A 25,237-nucleotide genomic window follows, 5' to 3' on the forward strand; every position below is an offset into this window, starting at 1 on the left:
GGAGTCCTTGCGTGTGGCCGCTGCTTTACCGAATTCTCCTCCAAATTTTGTGTGTTTGTATCAGGGGTGATATGCCCGCACGTCCTCTTGCAGAGTGTGTGCGGTGTCGGCGGTGCCAGAGGGGTGCGGGACCGTGGCGAGCGGTATGCGTGGACGAACCCTCCGTGCGCACCACGTTGTTGTTGTTGGCTCTCACCAAAACTGTGCTGGGTGGATGGCACCCACTTGCCGTCGTTGTGGTGGTCCTCGTGCATTTGGTGTGCATCACACACCGTGTGGATGACTCTTTTGCTGAGGCTGTCAGTCATGCCTGTGACCTTTGTCTATTACTCCTATTCCTTTTTTTGCTTAGTGGTTAGTATTCAGCTTTAACTCAATCCAACTACGAAAACAGGTATATAATCGATTCTCACGCAGAAGAGAATAATAAATAGTCTTCTCTCAGGCGCGGAATTCAACGAAGGTGGCTGAAGAATGGACATGCTGGAGGGATTGTACGAGTCTGTGTACAATGCGAGGTGGAGCCATGTCGTGGAAGTTCCTGGCGGCGAGGGGACGGGAATGGATGTGAGGGAGGGGAACCACCACAGTCATGGATGTACACGGCAGTTGGCTACATCCTCGAAAAGGATGACGGTGTGGGGCAATCCGGTACACCGCGTCTCAGGCTGATGGTGCTCACCTCGGAGAAGGGATGGCCGTACTCGTGGGAGGAGGATGAATTTATTCATGACTGCTATTTGAACTGTGAGGTGGAGCGAGTGTGGCAGATCGTTAAGGGCGATCTAACCGCGTGGTTCAGCCCTCACGGTGGAGCCTACTTTACGCCTGATCCGTGTGTGTTGATTGGGACGCCCGGGATCGGGAATTCGATGGCTGCCAGCTCTTACCTCCTCTACCAGCTGCTGCACTACGATGTGGAGAAACTCCAAGTGGTAGTCCACTGTTTTGGAAAAATGGCGTACGTGTTTGACAAGATCACCAAAACCGTGACAATATACATGGGTAATACAAAATCGAAGATCGTTTTGGGTGGTTTGAGGCAGCGTGGGATGAAGGGGTATATTATTTACGATGTGGCAAAGAAAGGAACACCGCCCGACACAAATTTTGCGCCCTCAACCGAATGGGGCATGATTGTGGTGTCATTCCCAAAGGTAAGCAACTATGATAAATGGGAGACGCAAGTAAGAGCCAGTCGAATCATCATGAATTGCCCCGACGAGATGGATGTGAAGGCGATGTGCGCATGGATGAAGCGAGGTGTGAAACCAGATGAGCAAGCGGAATACTGGAAGAAGGTTGAAAAACACATGGATAAAGTGGGGCCGATTCCACGTCACATCTTTGATGAGAAAATTTATATTGATCGATTGGGTGCCGTTAATGGTGCCTTGCCAGCAATCAAACCTAGTGATGTTGAAGAGTACTTTACCCTGGGAGGAGAGAAAAAATGGTATTCTGAGGATCAGTCTCACAAACTTGTGAAGATTGTTCGAGTGAGAGAAGATGGCGCATTTGAGGACTTCAGTAATGCACCAATATGTACTTATCTTGGGGTTTTAACATTATCTCGTTTGGCAAAGGTGCTGAGTCCGCATGATATTTTTTTCTCGTATTGGGGATGAAGAATGTTCTTCAATCTTCAGCTTTGGAAAAGTATGCTTTGACCGTATTCTTGAGTGTGGAGTTTGTCACTTCCATAGTGAAGGATATCAAGGAGCTGCAGCCACCATCACCTTCCAAACCACGGTTTTCGGTGCTAACGTTAAACCCTCATGGTTACCCCACCGAGGCAGCTGCAATAACTGAACTGAAGTTTATTGATCGCCCGCAAGAATTAAAGTATCGGGTGCTGTACATACCGACGTTCCCAACCTTTCCGCTGGTGGACGGCTTTTTCTTTTTGAAATCACCGCGGAGGACGCTGGTTGGGCTGCAGATGACTACGGCGGGTGGGCACCACACCACCGCCAGCACTGTGAGGCAGTTCACTGAGTGCCTGGCGTCATATTTTGATGGTTGGGAGGAGTTATCCCGAGACATCTCGTGGGATATTATTTATATACAACACGCAGACAGCAAGCCGATGAAAAATTGGCAGAGATGTAATTACGTCAATCCCAGGAATAAAACCGACGCTGAAAAAGAAATTGTGGCGTTCTGGAACGGAAAGGTACACCAATACCAGGTTATTTTAAAAGGTAAATTTCCTGAGGCAATCAAATTTTCTCATGATGGTCTACCTGAGGGGGATGAAAAAGGCAAGAAAATCGAAAAAAATAAGTAGTAACAAAGTGCATTTCTTTCTGGTGAAATATATTAGGAAGTATTTTAACGATTTTTATATGTGTGTGCCTACGAGGTCTGGACAGTGAATGCCTTTCTTTTCAGAGAACCGTTGTGATCAGCAGTACCACACTCACCACATTCTTTTTTCATTTTATTTTATTTTTTCCACCAGAGGCGCATCGTCACTGGAGGCTGTTGCGCACTGTAGGGGCCGCAGAATTTTTCTTTATTTTCATGGGATTTTGTGAAAAGAATGCTTGAGAGGACGGCTGGCTGCCCAAATAAATTTATATATCGATGCAACGAAGATATCTCTTCACAACTCTTTTCTCTTCTATCGCACGGTCTTTTGGGAGACCGCGATTGAGGGAGTCAGGGAGCCGACAGCTGCCAGACGAAATTATTATTTTTTTAATTTTTATTTTTGCCTTCCCAACCACCCACTTTGTGATCCCCACCTTGCGGCGTTTTCTTGTGGCTGGAGGAGCCCCAAAGGCCTGCCACTTCGCAGGGGATAAGTGTTTCTAGTTCTAACTGTGCGCAGCAGTCAACGGCAGTGATTGACAGAATGTATATATATTTTGGGGAAAACATTACGGCGAACTCATTGCCTCTCCATTCACCGCCTTTTTTTTTTCTTTTTTTTTTGGATGATTTCAGGATCCGGCCGGCGGCCCAGAACATTATTAAGTGTTGTTTCCCTCTCGGTTTCACTTTTCTTTTCTTTCTGTCTTTGACCCTCCTGTGTGTGCATGCAACAAACGCACAGCGCAGCATTCAATGTGATATTCTTCCAATGGAGGCGAAAGCCGTTTCTGCTCCCACCAAACCACGACGTCGTCCTCGCAGCTCCCCGCAACAATGCGGGTGGACGGCAACACGGCGCAGTTTAATTGCCCCCAGCCCCTGAGAGATGCCGGATTTGCGGTTGCTGAGGCCTTGTTTGACGTCGATGTGGCGTTGGACGTGCCGGACGCAAGTACACTCTTCCGAAAATTGTGTGCCACTGCCGCCCCCAAACTTTACTCAGGAACGCAAGAACATGGTGGCCATCAGCTACGGCGTGTGCTTATCACCAAAGCGACAACTCATGTACGGCTCTGCAGCTGGAGAAGTATATGCTGCTTGAGTCATCACTGAATTTATTCGGCTGGGCGCCAAAAAGGGCATTTTTGCATTCTCATGCCACGTCATTGGGTCAACAGAGCACCGCGCAGACCTTCTTGACGCCGACAAGGAGCTCGGAGTTATTGTGGACTCCGTGAAGGAGGGACCTCGTGTGCGAATGGTGGCGCGAATTCGTGTCTCATTGGCCGGCGACGCTCGAGCGGCGATGGACGTTATCGTCAAAACTATGAGAAATACTTTTTTTCCGTGCTGTGTGAAAAGCAGCCAACGCCTGAGCTGGAGGCAATGCCCTTGTATTTGCCCGACACCGTCGTCCTTCAGCTTTACCGCGATGATGGTGAGGCGGAGTTTGCAGATTACATGGATGCAAACTCCCTGACATTTGTCGACTTGGGAGATGCCGAACGGCCCGCTTTGTGTGGCATTGTTGCCACCGCGCAGCTACACTACGAAGGGGCCCAGCGAGCACTGGCGTCGGCAGCAGGAATTGTCTCCGGCATTCGCCGCCGTCGTCTGCGTGTTCCCTTCGGCATGTCAGAACTCAGTGAGTTGTTGCGCCGAGCGTACAACACGGAAAAAGGCAACCGCAACAATAGCCTCACTGGTTCTACCGAGACGGTTTTATTGGCTCACGCCTTTTCGGATGCCGTGTGAGCGGAGGAATCGTTCCATTGTCTCTCCACAACTCGTCGTGTTGGCAATGTTGTCTCGACCGGAATTGGATCCGCCACAAGGGATCTTGCCGTTGACAAGTGGCGTCTTGATCAGGACATCATGGAGTAGTGGGATGAACTCATGATTGCCCGGACCGTGTACGACTACAGGAATTTTAGCTATGAATCCAACAGGTCCATTTCAGGCATAAAGGAGGAAGAGATGAAGCGCGTCAACGCCATTGAGAGCAACCGTGAGGAGGCGCCGGAATGGCAGCTGAGTGTGTTTTGCGAGCGTGCCAAGCATGAGGCGGAGAAGATGGCCGAAGAGCTTGAGCAGAGAGGTGGGGCCACTTTGGATGAAATTTAGAGGACTCTAGAGGCGAAAAAGCGGGAGAGCAGTGCTCTGCAGGCCGACCGCGAAAGCCGCATTTGGGAGTACGAGCATACGCTGGAGAAGATCCGAAGGAGGAAACAGGACGAGGAGTGTGCCTCGGAGAGGTTGCGGCAGGCGATGCAGCAGCCGGAGCAAGAACTCAGCCTACGGCAGAGCGCCATTGAGACGAGGGAGCAGCAGCTCGAGATGGTTCAACTTGACGGGGCGAGGGGCGAGAGGCCATCATGCGGGACCGGCATTCTATTGAGGCGGTGCGAAGGACCGTCCGGGAGGAGCGGCGTCGCCAGCGGAGGCAGTGGATCCATCAGATTAAGGAAATGAATGCAAAATTCCTGGAACAGGTGCGTCCCTTGGCCGAGGAGCGGAAGAAGAAGTGCGAGCAGGCGACAGCCAAGGAGGACGTCGCCGAGAGGGCTCTTGCTGCCGACATCGAAATGATCGAGGAGTATTTGCCGAAGCTTATTTCCCTTGAAGACATTCCTGTGAACCCGGAGGAGACGGAAACCATTCGACGCCAGTTTGACGAGGTCTTCACGCAAGGAGAACAGACATACTTGGCCAGCGCTGAAGAGGAACAGGCCCGCAAGGAGAGGCTGGGACGAGGACTCGAGGTGTATCGACAGCGTATGCTTGATGACTACGTGGGAAAGGAAAATGGAAAACTGCATGACGCCGAGGCAACGGAACGCCACCTCAGTTCTGTTGTGGATCAGGTGCTGAATTAATTACGCAACGGGGTCCGCATGACAAAGATACCAAGCAAGGGCAATGCTTGCAGACGCCTATATTTTCTCTCGGAGGACTGCAAACGTATTCATTCCTTTGATCTGGACCATCAGGGATTCCCGATAAATCGCAAACGGCCTCCAGTCACCATGTGGATACGTGACATCGAAAAAGTTCTTATCGGCCTGTCCACAACCCCATTTGTGAACTACAGCGGCGAGGCACAGCTGGCAAAAACACGCCAGTAGGCAGTTTTTGACAATGGGACGCACCGCCATGATCCCACGCAAAAAATCACCTTGTTCAGCCTTGGAACAAACAACCACCGCGCATTCGCACTTTTGCTTCGCGGTGGGAAATCACTGGAGGTAGTTTGTGAGACTGACAGCGACTGCGAGGCCTGGCTTGTTGCTCTCAAGCGTCTACTGCATTTGAGGACTCCTGCGGAAAGGCTTCTTGAGGAACGACGGGGTACGTGAAGAGACGCACGTGCGCAGCTGAGCGATAATGACGTGGAAATGCGGTGAAGTGGCCCACTTGACATCCTTAATATGCGAGAATTTGTTTTGTTGGCCCCCGATGCAGCAACTCTTTGCGGCGAGGATCACATTCCGCCAGCCCTCTTCCTTCGGGTGTAACAGGAGCTGGCGGAAAAGTCTCAAAGGAGCACAATGACCGCCTGTGGCGTCCGAGTTTGCTCGGGCCTGGATCTCTTTTGCTCTGGCCTACTTTACGACTAATTGTGCGAAAAGCGTGTCGTTCCGCTTCCGCACTAATGCCGTGGGATATTTTATTGTTTTTCTCTCTTTTTTTCCCATGGCTATTTGTGGTTTTCTTGTGTGCTCTTTTAGATGTATTGAGGCGGCTGGTTGGAGAGAGGCTAACTGCCGCACAATCTTGTGTGAAAAGGACTTTTGAACCCCACGTGTTTGGGTTATTAGCGAGTAAAGGGAAGAAAAAAGGAAATGATGGTCATCACCAGTACTACTGCTGCTGCTTCTTTTATTTGCTGCCGCTTTTAAGTGGGCTATCCATCATTTCTTGTGGGTGTTCCACACCCTTCTTCTCTTTTCTCTGTTTTTGGATGCGTGTTTTTAGCACCGCCGTTTTGGGACCATTGCTTTGCCAACATGCATACGGGGGTGATGCTCCTTCCCATAGATGTGCCGTGAGAAAATATTAATATATTTTCAAATGCGCCGTGTGCTTCTCTGTGTGCGTGTAATGTGGGGCTTAGGCCTCACCCAGGCGGGGGCAATGACACCTTTGCACCATTGCGAGGCGGCCGTCGAGGCGGTGCACTAGCACAATAAACTGTGCGTTCCATATCACGCAGAGTATTCGCTACTGTGGGAATCGAACACTTGTTTTTTGGTGAAACTACCAGGGCTTATCCACTGGGTGCGGTGCATTGATTCGGCAAAGGGAACAGAAGGACGTCCTCTATGAGGTGTGCCTGTGGAGGGAGAACTGAACTGCTACCTTGATGACTATAAAATATTGGCATTTATCTGAAACGAGAGGGCGCATCGCTGCGCATGACGAGACTTTATTCATACGGACGTGATGCGGCGGGTGGAGGAGGCCAACGGGCATGAGCAATACGAGAGCGATGCCATTGCTGGCTGTTGAGATGATTTGAGCAGTGATGATGATAATGATGGGGCGAACACTCTCAGGTAGAAACGCTCTTCTCGCTGTCAAGGTATTAAAGTTGCACGGTAATGTGCCGCAGGTTGACCGGCCCTCTTTTTGTGGGTTTTTCCAACACTTCGGTGGAGCTGCTCGGCGTTTTCCAAAAGGGTGTTCTGTTCTGCACAGGCGTGGCTGCCCGAGGATTGTATCCGCCACGGGCGGACTGAAGTGTGCACGACGATCCTCCGACAGATCCAGCGTGTTGTACTTACCGCACTGGACGGTCAATCCCGCATTGGCAACGTTGGGGACTCTCTGCTGTTCCTCATGCCACACGAGGCAGGATGCATCTCATGCGTGAGGACCCTTTATCGCCAAAGAGAGAGGGATCAGTGACTCTTTACGGGAAACGAGGCGGCAGCAGCAGCAAATGGAAGAATGCTAATACGTCTCTTCTCTTTCCACCACCTGACGACGTTGGACCCAAAAGGGGAACCACATGTGAATGCAACGCACAGCCACTTACGTGTGCACTGTTATTCGACTTGTCGTGAAGCGGGATGGAGCCGTCAATGACTCACCTGGCGGAGATGCGAGCTGGAACGATGGTCTCGCCCGACTCGCACCGTGTGATGTTCCCATCATACATGCGGGCGCACGCAGGGCACTCCAGAGAGCCTATAAACCGTTTTTTAAATTTGTGTATGCTCACATTGGTCGCGTCGCACACGGTTTCCTTGACAAGAGACCCGGTGATGTTTGGGCACAACTGCAGAGCTTTATTGGGGAGGACGCGAAGACCGCGAGAGAGGCGTCTTCTCTCGACACACAGGAGGCCGGAAGAGAGTGCGAGGGCTTTCGAGGTTGGATGCGACTGCAGTTGGAGGCGCGTCACGATGATTGGCCGCGAAGCGTGATTGTGCGGAGGCAGCGCCGTGTGACGTGTAGTGCTGCTGGGCGGGGAATTGAACGGAGGCTGGCACGGAGTGAAGAGAGAAGTGACACACCCACGAAGCAAGAGGCCAATGTTGCAGTGGCGTTGGTGAAGTGTTTTCCATGGGATGAGCTGAGATGTTTCTCCCATGGCGCTTAGCTGTGCCCGCGCCAGCCCGTGTTTTTTATCTTTTTGACTCCACAGAGTGTACAGGCTTTTGGTTCTTGCTTGCTTGGCACTCCTCCACCATGGGAGTCAACGAACCACGACGACCTATCGGGATGCCAACCCACGGGAATCGTGGGCTTCAGCGTGGTCAATCTGGATCAGTGAGCGGAGACCTGCGGCAACTCATTCTGCGGCGAGTATCTCACGCACTGTTACGGGTGTCGGCGCCTTTGTGTGTCTGCCCGACGACCGGCATTTGTATGGCGTACGCCCTTTGCAAGGCTGAGGGAAAGGGCGGGAATTCCCACGGGCACATGTGTGCAGTCAGAACGCGTAAATTGCGGACTTGTTTGTGCGGCAAGGCAGCAAGGTCGCTCAGGAGAAGCGGCATAGACTGGGAGTACACCTTCTAGCGGCGCGTGCTTGGTGACTACCGAGGCAAATGCCCCCAAAGGGACGCATGTGGGTGATGCAGATGCACTGGATATGCACAATGCCATGCTTCGTGACAGGGAGCGAGGGAGGAGTAGCGTGATTCCTCCTGCCATAGACCTATCAACTATTGAGGAGTTGGAGTGAAGCTAAGGGGACAAGCGTGTGTGTCTTCACCTTCTTGCGGGAGGGCGCGCAGAGGTTGTTTTTCTTTTGTTACTATTTTGTTCGGCCACTGTGTCTGTGTTGACGTTATTTTTTATTTTTCTCCAGAGGCATTCATTGTGCGATTTGTGCGTGTTTGGTGTCCAACGTTTTCAGCACCGCCAAATGGCGTGTTGCGCAGGATCGGAATACATGGATGTGCGAGAGCATCGTATCGCTCGCCCGTAATAACACACACGCACACAGTTTCAGTGAGTCTGACACGTCACGTTCTTCAGAACGGTCGAAATCACTTGTGGGAAGTCACTTCATTTTTGGCCTCGGGAAAGTGAAGTAAATGGAGAGATATGCCGAGAACGCAATGCTCCTCCATAAGACCGCGCGCTGGCGGCGACAATGATCAGAGAACCTCTACCCAACATTGAGAAGAGGGCAGCACTCTGATGGTCCGATTTTTGCCGTTTAGGAACTCCTAATGTAGTGTACACCGTGTGGGCCTTTTTGCTGCGGATATGTAGAGGGGTGATTTGGGGTGGAATTATTGTTGAATGGAACATGGACGCCGCAAAGCCTTTATTGGAGGGATGCGTGCTGTTATTCCGTGCCTCCTTGCCTGCGTTGTCGCACTCATGCTGTGCGTGCGGATGGCCACAGTAGTGGAGCTGAATACGGTTCAATGTGTGTTTGCTCACGGGGACTGCGCAACACGTGTTTTTTTTTGGGAGGCCCAAAGGAGGGGCGCATCGCCGTTGCGTGCTTTCCGCGGCAGTTCATTACTCTGCGACTGTGCATGCCGCCGTCCACTGCGCCACTGCAAGCCTTCGCCTTTGTGAGAAATGGGGAGCGTGACTGCTGTGGCGGTGGTCGAATGTTCCCGAATTGGTGCTCTTGTTGATTTCACTTAGAGCGCCGAGCAGCGAGGGGCCGCACACGCCCAGGAGGTGGGAGTGTGTGCTGCAACCGCACTTGCGATTTGCAGTTGGGATGTGACATGTTTCTTTGGTATTTTTGTTTTTGGTGATATGCGGGGCAGCGGTGTGTTGGCGTGTGCGGGCTGCTCATGGCTGCTGGTGTTGTCTTTCCTGCTGTTCCCCCGCTCCACTCCTTTGCGTGCGACAGACCAAACGTTTTTACGGGCGTGTGGTGGGGCCGCGTTCTTGTTTGGAAAAAAGCCTTCCGCAGGCATAATAATACTGCGGTCTGTGCCACACGAGGCAGTGGGTATTTCCTGGGATTTATTGGCGGGGTGGCACCGCACCCATGCCGTGTGGTTGATTTTTATTCTACAATGCACGGTGAGGGGGATGTGCGGTGACAACTTCCTCCAGTGGAGCGGCACGAGCAGCACGGGGAGCGGAACGGAGGAGTGGTGGCTGCGTGCTTCCAATTGATACGTGAATGGCGAGTGCAGTATGAAGGGCAGCGTCACGGCACTCTTTTGCCATGCACACCACAAATATTTTCCATAAAGCATGCAAATTGCACTCTTTTCTGTTGTGTGGGGGATTACCGTGATGCATCGCTGTTGTGGTGTGTATGATTTGTGCTCCCTGCGTGTGGCCGTTGCTGCACCGAATTTACTTTTTATTTTGTGTGCTTGTGTCAGGGTTTATGTGCCCACGTCCTCCTGCCGAGTGTGTGCGGTGACGGCGGTGCCACACGGGTGCGGAACTGTATCGAGCGGGATGCGTGGGCGAACCCTCCGTGCGCACCACGTTGTTGTTGTTTGCTCTCTCCAACACTGTGCTGGGTGGGTGGCATCCACTCGCCGTCGTTGTGGTGGTCCTCGTGCATGTGGTGTGCATCGAAAACTGTGTCGTCACACTGTGTGGGTGAGTCCCTTGTTGTGGCTTCGATTCATGACTGTGCCTATTGTCTTTCTTTTACTCATTCCTCTTTTTTGTTTGGTGGTTATTGTTTAGATCTAACTCAAACCAACTAAGAAAACAAGGAGAAACAATGTCTGGAAGGCCCGAGGAAGGAATTTACGGCAATTTGGAGAGTCAATCGTCCAATTTCTCGCAGGGAGGTCGGAGGAGAGCGAGGTCGGAATTTGAGGGTGAAACAGATTACTCCTCTGCGACTCGCAGAAGATTGGAGGAAATGCATCGACCGCAGTGGACCATGAGCAGCAGAGTGGAGGATATTCTGCTGGAGGGAAGCACTAACAGGACCGACATGAAGCTGAATGAATTCCTTCGGAGCAAATTGGGCGGCACGGCGGCTGTTGGTGAAGACTACAATGTGACGATGGAGGCGTTTGTTCAGGAGCCGGATGCTTACGTACAAGACCAGCAGTTTCTTAGAAGAATTGTTAACTTAACTGCGTACCAATTGCTGAAAATAGAGCTGGAAAGAGAGCTGGAGAAAAGGAAAATATTATTGGAGGCTATTCATAAACTTGATGACGAGGGTGTGTTCTCTCTCGAGCAATGGAGGGACTATGAAGGAAAGGATACGGTCACTCCTCATGCAAAGGGAAAACTAAACGGAGTACTCACTCAGGTACAGAGAGAAGAGAAGCGTGAGGCAGAGGAAAGGCTAAGGCGTGAGGAAGAAGAAATACAAAGACGACTGCAAGAAATGAAATATACCATTTCCACTACGATCGAAGAGGTACTGTTTAAAGGAGGAGTCCGCGTCAAGGAAAGGAAGCTGAACGATTTTCTTCTGGTGAGATTTGGCGGCAGGGGCGTTGTGGACACAAAGGATAATGTCGTGCTGGAGGAGTTTGTAAAGGAACCGGCGAGGTATATCCATGATGCGGGAGTATTGAACGAAATAAAGACAACAGATGCTTATTTGAGGATTGAGGGGGCTGTAAGGGATGAAAAGGATAAGGAGGAAGATGTACGCAGGCTTAAACAGGCTGGTGTGTCCAATTTACAAAAATGGTCCGAAGCTGCTGAGCAGATAAAAGAAAGTGTTCATGAGATCACTAAAAGTTTTTTGGATGCAGCCGCCGAGGAGGCGAGGAATCCAACGTCGACGGTTGTGTCGATAAAACTGGAGGGAGTGTACGAGTCTGTGTACAATGCGAGGTGGCATCATGTCATGGAAGTTCCTGACGACAATGGAATGGGAATGAAGGTGGAGGAGGGGAAACCAGAACAGTCATGGACGTACAAGGAAGTTGGCCAAACTCTCGAAAAGGATGACGGTGTGCAGCAATCCGGTACACCACGTATCAGGCTGATGGTGCTCACCTCGGACAAGAGATGGCCATACACGATGAATGGGCCGCATAGGGCTGGTATTGACTTGTGTGTTAACTGTGAGGTGGAGCGAGTGTGGCAGATCGTCGAGCGCGATCTAACTAAGTGGTTCAGCAATTTTGATTCGACTCTCAATCCTTCACCTGTGCCGTGTGTGTTGATTGGGACGCCCGGGATTGGGAAGTCGATGAATGCCGGTTCGTACCTCCTCTACCAGCTGCTGCAATGCGATGTCAGGAAACTCCAAGTGGTTGTCCAATGTTTTGGAGAAACGGCGTACGTGTTTGACAAGACCAGCAGGGCGGTGAGAAAATACGAGGGTGAGATAACATCCAAGAATGTTATCTCGAGTTTGTGGCGGTGTGGGATGAAAGGGTATATTATTTACGATGTGGCAAAGATAGGGACACCGCCCGACGCAGGTTTTGCGCCCTATGATGGATGGGGCATGATTGTGGTGTCATCGCCAAAGGTAAACAACTATGCTAAATGGGAGAATCAACTACAAGCGGCGCGAATCATCATGAATTGCCCCGACGAGATGGATGTGAAGGCAATGTGTGCATGGATGAAGCGAGGTCTGGATCCAGATGAGCAAGCGGAATACTGGAGGATGGTTGAAAAACACATGGATAAAGTGGGGCCGATTCCACGTCACATCTTTGATGAGAATAAATATGGAAAACGCACGAAGGATGTTACGAGGGCCTTGAGATGGATCAATATTGGGGATCAAGGAAAGTACTTTACACAGGGAGGAGAGCAATGGTATTCCGAGGATCCGTCTCACAAACTTGTGAAGATTGTTCGAGTGAGAGAAGATGGCCCATTTGAGGACTTCAGTAATGCACCTATATGTACTTATCTTGGGGTTTTAACATTATCTCGTTTGGCAAAGGTGCTGAGTCCGCATGATATTTTTTTTCTCGTATTGGGGATGAAGAATGTTGTTCAATCCGCAGCTTTGAAAAAGTATGCTTTGACCGTATTCTTGAGTGTGGAGTTTGTCACTTCCATAGTGAAGGATCTCAAGGAGCTGCAGCCACCATCACCTTCCAAACCACGGTCCTCGGTGCTAACGTTAAACCCTCATGGTTACCCCACCGAGGCAGCTGCAATAACTGAACTGAAGTTTATTGATCGCCCGCAAGAATTAAAGTATCGGGTGCTGTACATACCGACGTTCCCAACCTTTCCGCTGGTGGACGGCTTTTTCTTTTTGAAATCACCGCGGAGGACGCTGGTTGGGCTGCAGATGACTACGGCGGGTGGGCACCACACCACCGCCAGCACTGTGAGGCAGTTCACTGAGTGCCTGGCGTCATATTTTGATGGTTGGGAGGAGTTATCCCGAGACATCTCGTGGGATATTATTTATATACAACACGCAGACAGCAAGCCGATGAAAAATTGGCAGAGATGTGATTACGTCAATCCCAGGAATAAAACCGACGCTGAAAAAAAAATTGTGGCGTTCTGGAACGGAAGGGTACACCAATACCAGGTTATTTTAAAAGGTAAATTTCCTGAGGCAATCAAATTTTCTCATGATGGTCTACCTGAGGGGGATGAAAAAGGCAAGAAAATCGAAAAAAATAAGTAGTAACAAAGTGCATTTCGTTCTGGTGAAATATATTAGGAAGTATTTTAACGATTTTTATATGTGTGTGCCTACGAGGTCTGGACAGTGAAGGCCTTTCTTTTCAGAGAACCGTTGTGGTCAGCAGTGCCACACTCACCACACCCTTTTCTCATTTTATTTTATTTTTTTCCACCAGAGGCGCATCGTCACTGGAGGCTGTTGCGCACTGTAGGGGCCGCAGAATTTTTCTTTATTTTCATGGGATTTTGTGAAAAGAATGCTTGAGAGGACGGCTGGCTGCCCAAATAAATTCATATCTCGCACAAACGAAGATATCTCTTCACAACTTTTCTCTTCTATCGCACTGTCTTTTGGGAGACCGCGATTGAGGGAGTCAGGGAGCCGACAGCTGCCAGACGAAATTATTATTATTTTTTATTTTTATTTTTGCCGCCCCACCCACTTTGTGATCCCCACCTTGCAGCGTTTTCTTGTGGTGGAGGAGCCCAAAGGCCTGCCGCTTCGCAGGGGATAAGTGTTTCTAATTCTAACTATGTGCAGAATTCAACGGCAGTGATTGACAGAATGCGCATATGTTTTGGGGGAAACATTACGGCGAACTCATTGCCTCTCCATTTACCGCTTTTTTTCTCCTGTCCTTTTGGATAATTTCAGAATCCGGCCGGCGGCCCAGAAGATTATTAAGTGTTGTTTCCCTCTCTCTCTCTCTTCTTTTCTTTTCTGTCTGTCTTTGACCCTTTTTTGTGCATGCAACAAACGCACAGCGCAGCATTCAAGGTGATATTCTTCCAATGGAGGCGAAAGCCGTTTCTGCTCCCACCAAACCACGACGTCGTCCTCGCAGCTCCCCGCGACAGTGCGGGTGGACGGCAACACGGCGCAGTTCAATTGTCCCCAGCCCCTGAGGGATGCCGGATTTGCGGTTGCTGAGGCCTTGTTTGACGTCGATGTGGCGTTGGACGTGCCGGACGCAAGTACACTCTTCCGAAAATTGCGTGCCACTGCCGCCCCCAAACTTTACTCAGGAACGCAAGAACATGGTGGCCTTCAGCTACGGCGTGCGCTCGTCAACAAAGCGACGACTCATTTACGGCTCTGCAGCTGGAGAAGGATATGCTGCTTGAGTCATCACTGAATTTATTCGGCTGGGCGCCAAAAAGGGCATTTTTGCATTTTCATGCCACGTCATTGGGTCAACAGAGCACCGCGCAGACCTTCTTGACGCCGACAAGGAGCTCGGAGTTATTGTGGACTCCGTGAAGGAGGGACCTCGTGTGCGAATGGTGGCGCGAATTCGTGTCTCATTGGCCGGCGACGCTCGAGCGGCGATGGACGTTATCGTCAAAACTATGAGAAATACTTTTTTTCCGTGCTGTGTGAAAAGCAGCCAACGTCTGAGCTGGAGGCAATGCCCTTGTATTTGCCCGACACCGTCGTCCTTCAGCTTTACCGCGATGATGGTGAGGCGGAGTTTGCAGATTACATGGATGCAAACTCCCTGACATTTGTCGACTTGGGAGATGCCGAACGGCCCGCTTTGTGTGGCATTGATGCCACCGCGCAGCTACACTACGAAGGGGTCCAACGAACACTGGTGTCGGCAGCAGGAATTGTCTCCGGCATTCGCCGCCGTCGTCTGCGTGTTCCCTTCGGCATGTCAGAACTCAGTGAGTTGTTGCGCCGGGCGTACAACACGGAAAAAGGAAACCGCAACAATAGTCTCACTGGTTCTACCGAGACGGTTTTATTGGCTCACTTTTTTTTGGATGCCGTGTGGGCGGAGGAATCGTTTCATTGTCTCTCCATGACTTGTCGTGTTGGCAATGTTCTTGTCTTGGCCGGAATTGGATCCGCCACAAGGGATCTTGCCGTTGACAAGTGGCGTCTTGATCAGGACATCATGGAGTAGTGGGATGAACTCATGATTGCCCGGACCGTGTACGACTACACGCATTGTGGCTATGAATCCAACAGGCCCATTTCAGGCATAAAGGAGGAAGAGATGAAGCGCGTCAACGCCATTGAGAGCAGCCGTGAGGAGGCGCGGAAACGGCAGCTGAGTGTGTTTTGCGAGCGCGCCAAGCATGAGGCGGAGAAGATGGCCGAAGAGCTTGAGCAGGGAGGTGGGGCCACGTTGGATGAAATTTAGAGGACTCTGGAGGCGAAAAGCGGGAGAGCAGTGCTCTGCAGGCTGACCGCGAAAGCCGCATTTGGGAGTACGAGCATACGTTGGAGAAGATCCGAACGAGGAAACAGGACGAGGAGAGTGCCTCGGAGAGGTTGCGGCAGGCGATGCAGCAGCTGGAGCAAGAACTCAGCCTACGGCAGAGCGCCATTGAGACGAGGGAGCAGCAGCTCGAGATGGTTCAACTTGACGGGGCGAGGGGGCGAGAGGCCATCATGCGGGAGCGGCATTCTATTGAGGAGGTGCGAAGGACCGTCCGGGTGGAGCGGTGTCGCCAGCGGAGGCTGTGGATCCATCAGATTAAGGAAATGAATGCAAAAGTCCTGGAACAGGTGCGTCTGTTGGCCGAGGAGCGGAAGAAGAACTGCGAGCAGGCGACAGCCAAGGAGGACGCCGCCGAGAGGGCTTTTGCTGCCGACATCAAAATGATCGAGGAGTATTTGCCGAAGCTCATTTCCCTTGAAGACATTCCAGTGAACCCGGAGGAGACGGACATCATTCGACGCCAGTTTGACGAGGTCTTCACGCAAGGAGAACAGACATACTTGGCCAGCGCTGAAGAGGAACAGGCCCGCAAGGAGAGGCTGGGACGAGGACTCGAGGTGTATCGACAGCGTATGCTTGATGACTACGTGGGAAAGGAAAATGGAAAACTGCATGACGCCGAGGCAACGGAACGCCACCTCAGTTCTGTTGTGGATCAGGTGCTGAATTAATTACGCAACGGGGTCCGCATGACAAAGATACCAAGCAAGGGCAATGCTTGCAGACGCCTATATTTTCTCTCGGAGGACTGCAAACGTATTCATTCCTTTGATCTGGACCATCAGGGATTCCCGATAAATCGCAAACGGCCTCCAGTCACCATGTGGATACGTGACATCGAAAAAGTTCTTATCGGCCTGTCCACAACCCCATTTGTGAACTACAGCGGCGAGGCACAGCTGGCAAAAACACGCCAGTAGGCAGTTTTTGAAAATGGAACGCACCGCCATGATGCCACGCAAAACATCACTCCGTCCAGCCTTGGAACAAACAACCACCGCGCATTCGCACTTTTACTTCGCGGCGGGAAATCATTGGAAGTGGTTTGTGAGACTGACAGCGACTGCGAGGCCTGGCTTGTTGCTCTCAAGCGTCTACTGCATTTGAAGACTCCTGTGGAAAGGCTTCTTGAGGAACGACGGGGTACGTCAAGAGACGCACGTGCGCAGCCAAGCGATAATGACGTGGAAATGCGGTGGGGCGGCCCAATTGACATTCGCAATATGGAGGATTTGTTTTGTTGGCCCCCGATGCAGCAGCTCTTTGCGGCGAGATCACATTCCGCCAGCCCTCTTCCTTCGGGTGTAACAGGAGCTGGCGGAAAAGTCTCAAAGGAGCACAATAACCGCCTGTGGTGTCCGAGTTTGCTCGGGCCTGGATCTCTTTTGCTCTGGCCGACTTTACGACTAATTGTGCGAAAAGCGTGTCGTTCCTCCTCCGTACTAATGCCGTGGGATCTTTTAGTGTTTTTCTCTCTTTTTTTCCCATGGCTATTTGTGGTTTCCTTGTGTGCACTTTTGGATGTATTGAGGCGGCTGGTTGGAGAGAGGCTAACTGCCGCACAATTTTGTGTGAAAAGGACTTTTGAACCCCACGTGTTTGGGTTATTAGCGAGTAAAGGGAAGAAAAAAGGAAATAATGGTCATCACTACTACTACTGCTGCTTCTTTTACTTGCTGCCGGTTTGAAATGGGCTATCCATCATTTCTTATGGGTGTTCCACACCCTTCTTCTTTTTCCTCTGTTTCTGGATGCGTGTTTTTAGCACCGCCGTTGTGGGGCCATTGCTTTGCCAACATGTATACAGGGGTGGTGCTTCTTCCCATAGATGTGCCGTGAAAAAATATTAATACATTTTTAAATGCGCCGTGTGCTTTTCTGTGTGCGTGTAATGTGGGGCTTAGGCCTCACCCAGGCAGGGGCAATGACACCTTTGCACCATTGCGAGGCGGCCGTCGAGGCAGCGCACTAGCACAACAAACTGTGCGTTCCATAACACACAGAGTATTCGCTACTGTGGGAATCGAACACTTGTTTTTTGGTGAAACTACCAGGGCTTATCCACTGGGTGCGGTGCGTTGATTCGGCAAAGGGAACAGAAGGACGTCCTCTATGAGGTGTGCCTGTGGAGGGAGAACTGAACTGCTACCTTGATGACTATAAAATATTGGTATTTATCTGAAACGAGGGGGCGCATCGCTGCGCATGACGAAACTTTATTTGTACGGACGTGATGCGGCGGGTGGAGGAGGCCAACGGGCATGAGCAATACGAGAGCGATGCCATTGCTGCCTGTTGAGATGATTTGAGCAATGATGATGATAATGATGGGGCGAACACTCTCAGGTAGAAACGCTCTTCTCGATTTCAGGGTATTAAAGTTGCACGGTAATGTGCCGCAGGTTGACCGGCCCTCTTTTTGTGGGTTTTTCCAACACTTCGGTGGAGCTGCTCGGCGTTTTCCAAAAGGGTGTTCTGTTCTGCACAGGCGTGGCTGCCCGAGGATTGTATCCGCCACGGGCGGACTGAAGTGTGCACGACGATCCTCCGACAGATCCAGCGTGTTGTACTTACCGCACTGGACGGTCAATCCCGCATTGGCAACGTTGGGGACTCTCTGCTGTTCCTCATGCCACACGAGGCAGGATGCATCTCATGCGTGAGGACCCTTTATCGCCAAAGAGAGAGGGATCAGTGACTCTTTACGGGAAACGAGGCGGCAGCAGCAGCAAATGGAAGAATGCTAATACGTCTCTTCTCTTTCCACCACCTGACGACGCTGGACTCAAAAGGCGGAACACATGTGAATGCAGAGCACAGCCACTTACATGTGCCATTTTATTCGACCTGTCGTGAAGCGGGATGGAGCCGTCAACGACTCACCTGGTGGAGATGCGAGCTGGAACGATGACCTCACCCGACTCGCACCGTGTGTGTTCCCATCGTACATGCGGGCGCACGCAGGGCACTCCAGAGAGCCTATAAACCGTTTTTTAAATTTGTGTATGCTCACATTGGTCGCGTCGCACACGGTTTCCTTGACAAGAGACCCGGTGATGTTTGGGCACAACTGCAGAGCTTTATTGGGGAGGACGCGAAGACCGCGAGAGAGGCGTCTTCTCTCGACACACAGGAGGCCGGAAGAGAGTGCGAGGGCTTTCGAGGTTGGATGCGACTGCAGTTGGAGGCGCGTCACGATGATTGGCCGCGAAGCGTGATTGTGCGGAGGCAGCGCCGTGTGACGTGTAGTGCTGCTGGGCGGGGAATTGAACGGAGGCTGGCACGGAGTGAAGAGAGAAGTGACACACCCACGAAGCAAGAGGCCAATGTTGCAGTGACGTTGGTGAAGTGTTTTCCATGGGATGAGCTGAGAGGTTTCTCCCATGGCGCCTAGCTGTGCCCGCGCCAGCCCGTGTTTTCTATCTTTTTGGCTCCACAGAGTGTCCAGGCTCTTGATTTTCGCTTGCTTGGGACTCCTCCACCATGGGAGTCAACGAACCACGGCGAACCATCGGGATGCCAAACCCACGGGAATCGTGGGCTTCAGCGTGGTCAATCTGGATCAGTGAGCGGAGACCTGCGGCACCTCATTCTGCGGCGAGTATCTCACGCACTGTCACGGGTATCAGCGCCTGTGTGTGTCTACCCTATGACCGGCATTTGTATGGCGTACGCCCTTGGCAATGCTGAGGGAAAGGGCGGGAATCCCCACTGGCACGTGTGTGCAGTCAGAATGCGTAAATTGCGGACTTGTTTGTGCGGCAAGGCAGCAAGGTCGCTCAGGAGATGCAGCATAGACTGGGAGTACACCTTCTAGCGGCGCGTGCTTGGTGACTACCGAGGCAAATGCCCCCAAAGGGACGCATGTGGGTGATGCAGATGCACTGGATATGCACAATGCCATGCTTCGTGACAGGGAGCGAGGGAGGAGTAGCGTGATTCCTCCTGCCATAGACCTATCAACTATTGAGGAGTTGGAGTGAAGCTAAGGGGACAAGCGTGTGTGTCTTCACCTTCTTGCGGGAGGGCGCGCAGAGGTTGTTTTTCTTTTGTTACTATTTTGTTCGGCCACTGTGTCTGTGTTGACGTTATTTTTTATTTTTCTCCAGAGGCATTCATTGTGCGATTTGTGCGTGTTTGGTTTCCAACTTTTTCAGCACCGCCAAATGGCGTGTTGCGCAGGATCGGAATACATGGATGTGCAAGAGCATCGTATCGCTCGCCCGTAATAACACACGCACACAGTTTCAGTGAGTCTGACACGCCGCGTTCTTCAGAACGGTCGAAATCACTTGTGGGACATCACTTCATTTGCGGCGTCGGGAAAGTGAAGTAAATGGAGAGATATGCCGAGAACGCAATGCCCCTCCATAATACCGCGGGCTGGCGGCGACAAGGAGCAGAGAGATTCTACCCAACGTTGAGAAGAGGGCAGCACTCTGATGGTCCGATTTTTGCCGTTTAGGAACTCCTAATGTAGTGTACACCGTGTGGGCCTTTTTGCTGCGGATATGCAGAGGGGTGATGTGAGGTGGAATTATTGTTGAAGGCAGCACGAACACCGCATGACCTTTGTGGGAGGGATGCGTGGTGTTATTCCGTGTTTCCCTGCCTGCGTTGTCGCACTCATGCTGTGTGTGCGGATGGCCACAGTAGTGGAGCTGAATACGGTTCAATGTGTGTTGCTCACGGGGACTGCGCAGCACATGTTTTTTGTTGGGCTTCCCAAAGAAGGGGCGCATCGCCGTTGCGTAATTCCCGCGGCAGTCCATTACCCTGCGACTGTGCGTGCCGCCGTCCGCTGCGCCGCTGCAAGCCTTTGCCTTTGTGAGAAATGGGGAGCGTGACTGCTGTGGCGGTGGTCGAATGTTCCCGAATTGGTGCTTTTGTTGATCCCACTTGGAGCGCCGAGCAGCGAGGGGCCGCACACGCCCAGGAGGTGGGAGTGTCAGCTGCAACCGCGCTTTCGATTTGCAGTTGGGATGTGACAAGTTTCTTTGGTATTTTTGTTTTTGGTGATATGCGGGGCAGCGGTGTGTTGGCGTGTGCGGGCTGCTCATGGCTGCTGGTGTTGTCTTTCCTGCTGTTCTCCCGCTGAACTCCTTTGCGTGCGATGGACCAAAAGTTTTTACTGGCGTGTGGTGGGGTCGCGTTCTTGTTTGGAAAAAAGCCTTCCGCAGGCATAATGAGGCTGCCGTCTGTGCCACACGAGGCAGTGGGAATTTCCTGGGATTTATTGGCGGGGTGGCACCGCACGCATGCGGTGTGGTAGGTTTGTATTCCGCAATGCACGGTGATGGGGATGTGCGGTGACAACTTCCTCCAGTGGAGCGGCACGAGCAGCACGGGGAGCGAAACGGAGGAGTGGTGGCTGCGTGCTTCCAATTGATACGTGAATGGCGAGTGCAGTATGAAAGGCAGCGTCACGGCACTCTTTTGCCATGCACACCGCAGTCATTTTCCATAAAGCATGCAAGTTGCACTCTTTTCTTTTGTGTGTGGGATTACCGTGATGCATCGCTGTTGTGGTGTGTATGATTTGTGCTCCCTGCATGTTGCCGCTGCTTTACCGAATTCTCTTCCCACTTTTCTGTGCTTCTGTCAGGGTTTATGTGCCCACGTCCTCTTGCAGAGTTTGTGCGGCGACGGCGGTGCCACACGGGTGCGGGACCGTGGCGAGCGGGATGCGTGGACGAACCCTCCGTGCGCACCACGTTGTTGTTGTTTGCTCTTTCCAACACTGTGCTGGGTGGATGACATTCACCTGCCGTCGTTGTGGTGGTCCTCGTATATCGAGTACAGTGCCGTCACACCGCGCGTATGGCACTATTGTTGTGGCTGCCAGTCATTTCTGTGACTATTTTCTTTTTTATTCCTTTCTCGTTTTTTGGTCAGCATTCAGCTTTAACTCAATCCAACCAAGAAAACAAGGAGAAACAATGCCTCCAAAGAAAAATAGAGTGCAAGGTGGCAATGCCAAGTGTCGAGCGTCTGCCGCGCCGCAGGGAGATCGTCAGAGGAGAGCGAGGCAGGACTTGGAGGATGTCACAGATCAACCCGCTGCGACACACATAAGAGTGGAGGCGCGGCAACCACAGTGGACCATGAGAAGCACCGTAAAGGACATCCTGCTGGAGGGAAGCAATAACAGGACCAACATGAAGCTGAACGATTTCCTTCGGAGCAACTTGGGCGGCAGGGCGGCCGTTGAAAAAGACCACAATGTGACGATGGAGGCGTTTGTTCAGGAGCCGGATGCTTACGTACAAAACCAGCAGCTTCTTAGAAGAATTTTTAATTTAACTGCTTACCAGGTGTACAAGCTTCATCACGAGGGTGTGGTCTTTCTCGAGCAATGGAGGGACTATGAAGGAAAGGACACGATCACTCCTTTTCCAAAAGCAAAACTAAACAGAGTTCTCACTCAGTTACTGACAGGAGAAAGCCGTGAGGCAGGAGAAAGGGCAGCGCGGGAACACCAAGAAGGATTTACCCTAACTACCACGATCAGAGATGTGCTATTTAGAGGAAGAGTTCGCGTCATGGACATAAAGCTGAATGATTTTCTTCTGCTGAGATTTGGCGGAAAGGGCAATTTGGACGCCAACCGGGATGTCTTGCTGGAGGAGTTTTTCAAGGATCCCACGAGGTATATCCACGATGCGGGAGTATTGAACGAAATACAGGCAACAGGTGCTTATGCGAGGATGGAGATGACTGTGAGGGAGGAAATGGATTTGGAAGAGGTTGAACGCAAGCTTCACGAGAATGGTGTGTTCTTTCTCGAGCAATGGAGGGACTATGAAGGAAAGGATACGGTCACTCCACTTGTATGTGAAAAACTAAACAGAGTTCTCACTCAGTTACAGAGCGAAAGACGTGAGGTAAAAGAAAGAGTGAGTCGTGAGGCAGGAGAAAGGGCAGCGCGGGAACACCAAGAAGGATTTACCCTAACTACCACGATCAGAGATGTGCTATTTAGAGGAAGAGTTCGCGTCATGGACATAAAGCTGAATGATTTTCTTCTGCTGAGATTTGGCGGAAAGGGCAATTTGGACGCCAACCGGGATGTCTTGCTGGAGGAGTTTTTCAAGGATCCCACGAGGTATATCCACGATGCGGGAGTATTGAACGAAATACAGGCAACAGGTGCTTATGCGAGGATGGAGATGACTGTGAGGGAGGAAATGGATTTGGAAGAAGTTGTACGCAGGCTTAACGAGAAAGGTGTCAGCAATCTACTTGGGTGGCTAGTAGCTGCTCCGGAGGTAAAAGCAAGTGCTCGCGACGACAATAAAAACTCCCTGGATGCAGCTGCCGAGGAGGTGAAGAACCCAACGACGTCGAGTGCGCCCATGAAACTGGAGGGATACTACGAGTCTGTGTACAATGCGAGGTGGCATCATGTCGTGGAGGTTTCTGACGGCAAAGGGGCGGGAATGTATGTGAGGGAGGGGGAGCCAGAACAGTCATGGAAGTACAAGAAAGTTGACGACACCCTCGAAAAGGATGACGGTGTAGAGCAATCCGGTGCACTACGTCTTAGGCTGATGGTGCTCACCTCGGACAGGGGATGGCCGTACTCGTGGAAGGAGGATGAATCCACTCGTGACTGCTACGTGAACTGTGAGGTGGAGCGAGTGTGGCGGATCGTCAGGAATGATCTAACCGAATGGTTCAGTCCTCACCGTGGGACCTACTTTACGCCCAAGCAGCGTCTGTTGATTGGGACGCCCGGGATCGGGAAGTCGGTGAATGCCGGCTCGTACCTCCTCTACCAGCTGCTGCACTACGATGCGGAGCAGCTCCCAATGGTTGCGTACGTTATTGGGAGTCAATCATTCCTGTTTGACAAGACCACCAAAACGGTATCAACATACAGGGATAACCCCAGGATTGAGGATGTTGTAAACATTTTTTTTTTTTGTGTGGGGTTAAAGGGTATTGTATCTACGATGCGACATTGGCATGTCGTCAACCGTCTGCTGGTTTGCCTTGCAAGGGATGGGGCATGATTGTGGTGACACCACCAGACAAAAACGAATATGAACGGTGGACAAAAAAAATGGACGCTACTGCAATCGTAACGAATTGTCCCGAAGAAAACGATGTGAGGGCAATGTGCATTTGGATGAAGCGCAATCGACCACTGCAGGAGCAGGCGGAATACTGGAAGGAGGTGAGGGGTCGCATGAATAACGTGGGACCAATTCTCCGCTCCATCTTTGATAAACAGGCATATGATGACCGCATTAAAGCGTCTCAGCAGGCCGTGGATGGGTCGACCGCTTCGGAATTAGAGCGTAATTTGGGTATTGGCTGCTGTTATTTGTCCAATGACAATGACTTGTCTCGAAAGCTTGTGAAGGTTGTCCGAGTACGACGAGGAAACAACATTGAATCGCCTCTGAATTTGCTGGTATCTCCCCACCTCGAACGTGAAACCTTGTCCAGGTTGGAGGATGAAATGAAGCAGTCCGATTTTATTTTTTTCGTTTTGAGGTTCTGGGATTATGTCCCACCATATCTTATTGAAAAGTATGCCGTATCCGCATTTTTGAATGAGGAATTCCTGCGTGCGATGAGACTTAAAATCAAGGAACTGAGGCCACCAGGACGACGTGAGCCAGACAGCTGTGCGCTGAAAGAGCACTCAGACACGAGCTTCACCAGAAAAGAGGTTCTACCGCCACCGGAACGCCTTTCCAATCCTGTTGCTATGGACCACTGGGTGCTGTATGAACCGAAAGTCCAAAAATTTCCGCTGGTGGACGGCTTTTTCTTTGTGGACTCAAATCCGAAGACGCTGGTTGGGCTGCGGATGACTACGGCGGGTGAGCACCGCACCACCTCCAGCACTGTGAGGCAGTTCACTGAGTGCCTGGCGGCATATTTTAATGGTTGGGAGGAGTTATCCCGAGACATGTCGTGGGAGATTATTAATGTGCAGCACGCAGACAGCACGCCGATGAATGACTGGCAGAGATGTGATGTTGTCGATTCCGATAATGTGAGCCGCGCTGAAAACCGAGAGATTGCGGCGTTCTGGAAGGAAAAGGTGCACCAGTACCAAGTGTCAATATCATCCGGAGACTTTTGAAGGGACGAAGCTCTCCGGAGGTGAGGAAAAACGAAATAGGAGAAAGAATTAGGGAATGAAAGGGGGTAGTTTTGATTTCTGGTAAAAAAAAATGTGGGATTTATATATTTTTGGATACTTGTGTGTGCATACGGTGCGGGTGCACCAGCCCCATGCGGCAGCACCGAAGACGAATGCCCAAAAATGACCAACGCTATCGAACATAACAGTAGCAGAAGAAAATTAGGGAGGTAGTGGGGTTGTTTGGTTTCTGGTGAAAAACATTGAGTGGTTTTTATATAGTATGTTGATTGTGTGTGTATACGAGGCATAATTGGAGAATTGCCTCGGTATGAGGGAATCATTGTGTTTGGCGCTGTCGCAGTACTACTGCATTGCCCATTTTCTTCTATTGTGTTCTAAGGCCCATCACTAACAGAGGCATCTTTAGGGGATGTACGACGAATAAGTTCTATTGAGGAACCAGTGCACTCCGTGTGACCGCATGGAGTGAGGCGCCGCGTCATGGGTGGATGAGGATCCGTTTCCGCGTGTGGCTCTTTGAGAGCTCAATTCGTGT

At 51.3% G+C, this 25,237-nt stretch overlaps 1 protein-coding gene and 8 pseudogenes across 1 annotated transcript, besides 6 other annotated features; all 9 read left to right on the forward strand.

Moving 5' to 3' along the window:
* Positions 1-21,737: part of a sequence feature (areas not merged during assembly with more than two copies in the genome that could not be assigned to a particular haplotype) that runs on past the window's edge.
* Positions 473-2,290, forward strand: Tc00.1047053506113.10 (annotated as a pseudogene).
* Positions 2,530-2,980: a mobile genetic element.
* Positions 2,690-2,718: a sequence feature (AT_rich).
* Positions 3,089-5,974, forward strand: Tc00.1047053506113.40 (annotated as a pseudogene).
* Positions 6,845-7,924, forward strand: Tc00.1047053506113.50 (annotated as a pseudogene).
* On the forward strand, positions 8,014-8,514 carry Tc00.1047053506113.55 (annotated as a pseudogene).
* On the forward strand, positions 10,490-13,348 carry Tc00.1047053506113.60 (retrotransposon hot spot (RHS) protein, putative; the record flags this gene model as incomplete). Its single annotated transcript, XM_806638.1, has 1 exon — positions 10,490-13,348. The coding sequence occupies one exon, from the start codon at positions 10,490-10,492 to the stop codon at positions 13,346-13,348; it is 2,859 nt and encodes a 952-aa protein (XP_811731.1).
* Positions 13,589-14,030: a mobile genetic element.
* Positions 13,747-13,776: a sequence feature (AT_rich).
* Positions 14,140-17,025, forward strand: Tc00.1047053506113.80 (annotated as a pseudogene).
* Tc00.1047053506113.83 lies at positions 17,891-18,916 on the forward strand (annotated as a pseudogene).
* Tc00.1047053506113.86 lies at positions 19,062-19,562 on the forward strand (annotated as a pseudogene).
* Positions 21,113-24,673, forward strand: Tc00.1047053506113.90 (annotated as a pseudogene).
* Positions 21,738-25,237: a sequence feature (heterozygous, non-Esmeraldo-like haplotype).

This window comes from Trypanosoma cruzi (genome assembly GCF_000209065.1).
Source record: "Trypanosoma cruzi strain CL Brener chromosome Unknown tcruzi_1047053506113, whole genome shotgun sequence".
In the NCBI taxonomy this organism is placed as follows: domain Eukaryota; phylum Euglenozoa; class Kinetoplastea; order Trypanosomatida; family Trypanosomatidae; genus Trypanosoma; species Trypanosoma cruzi.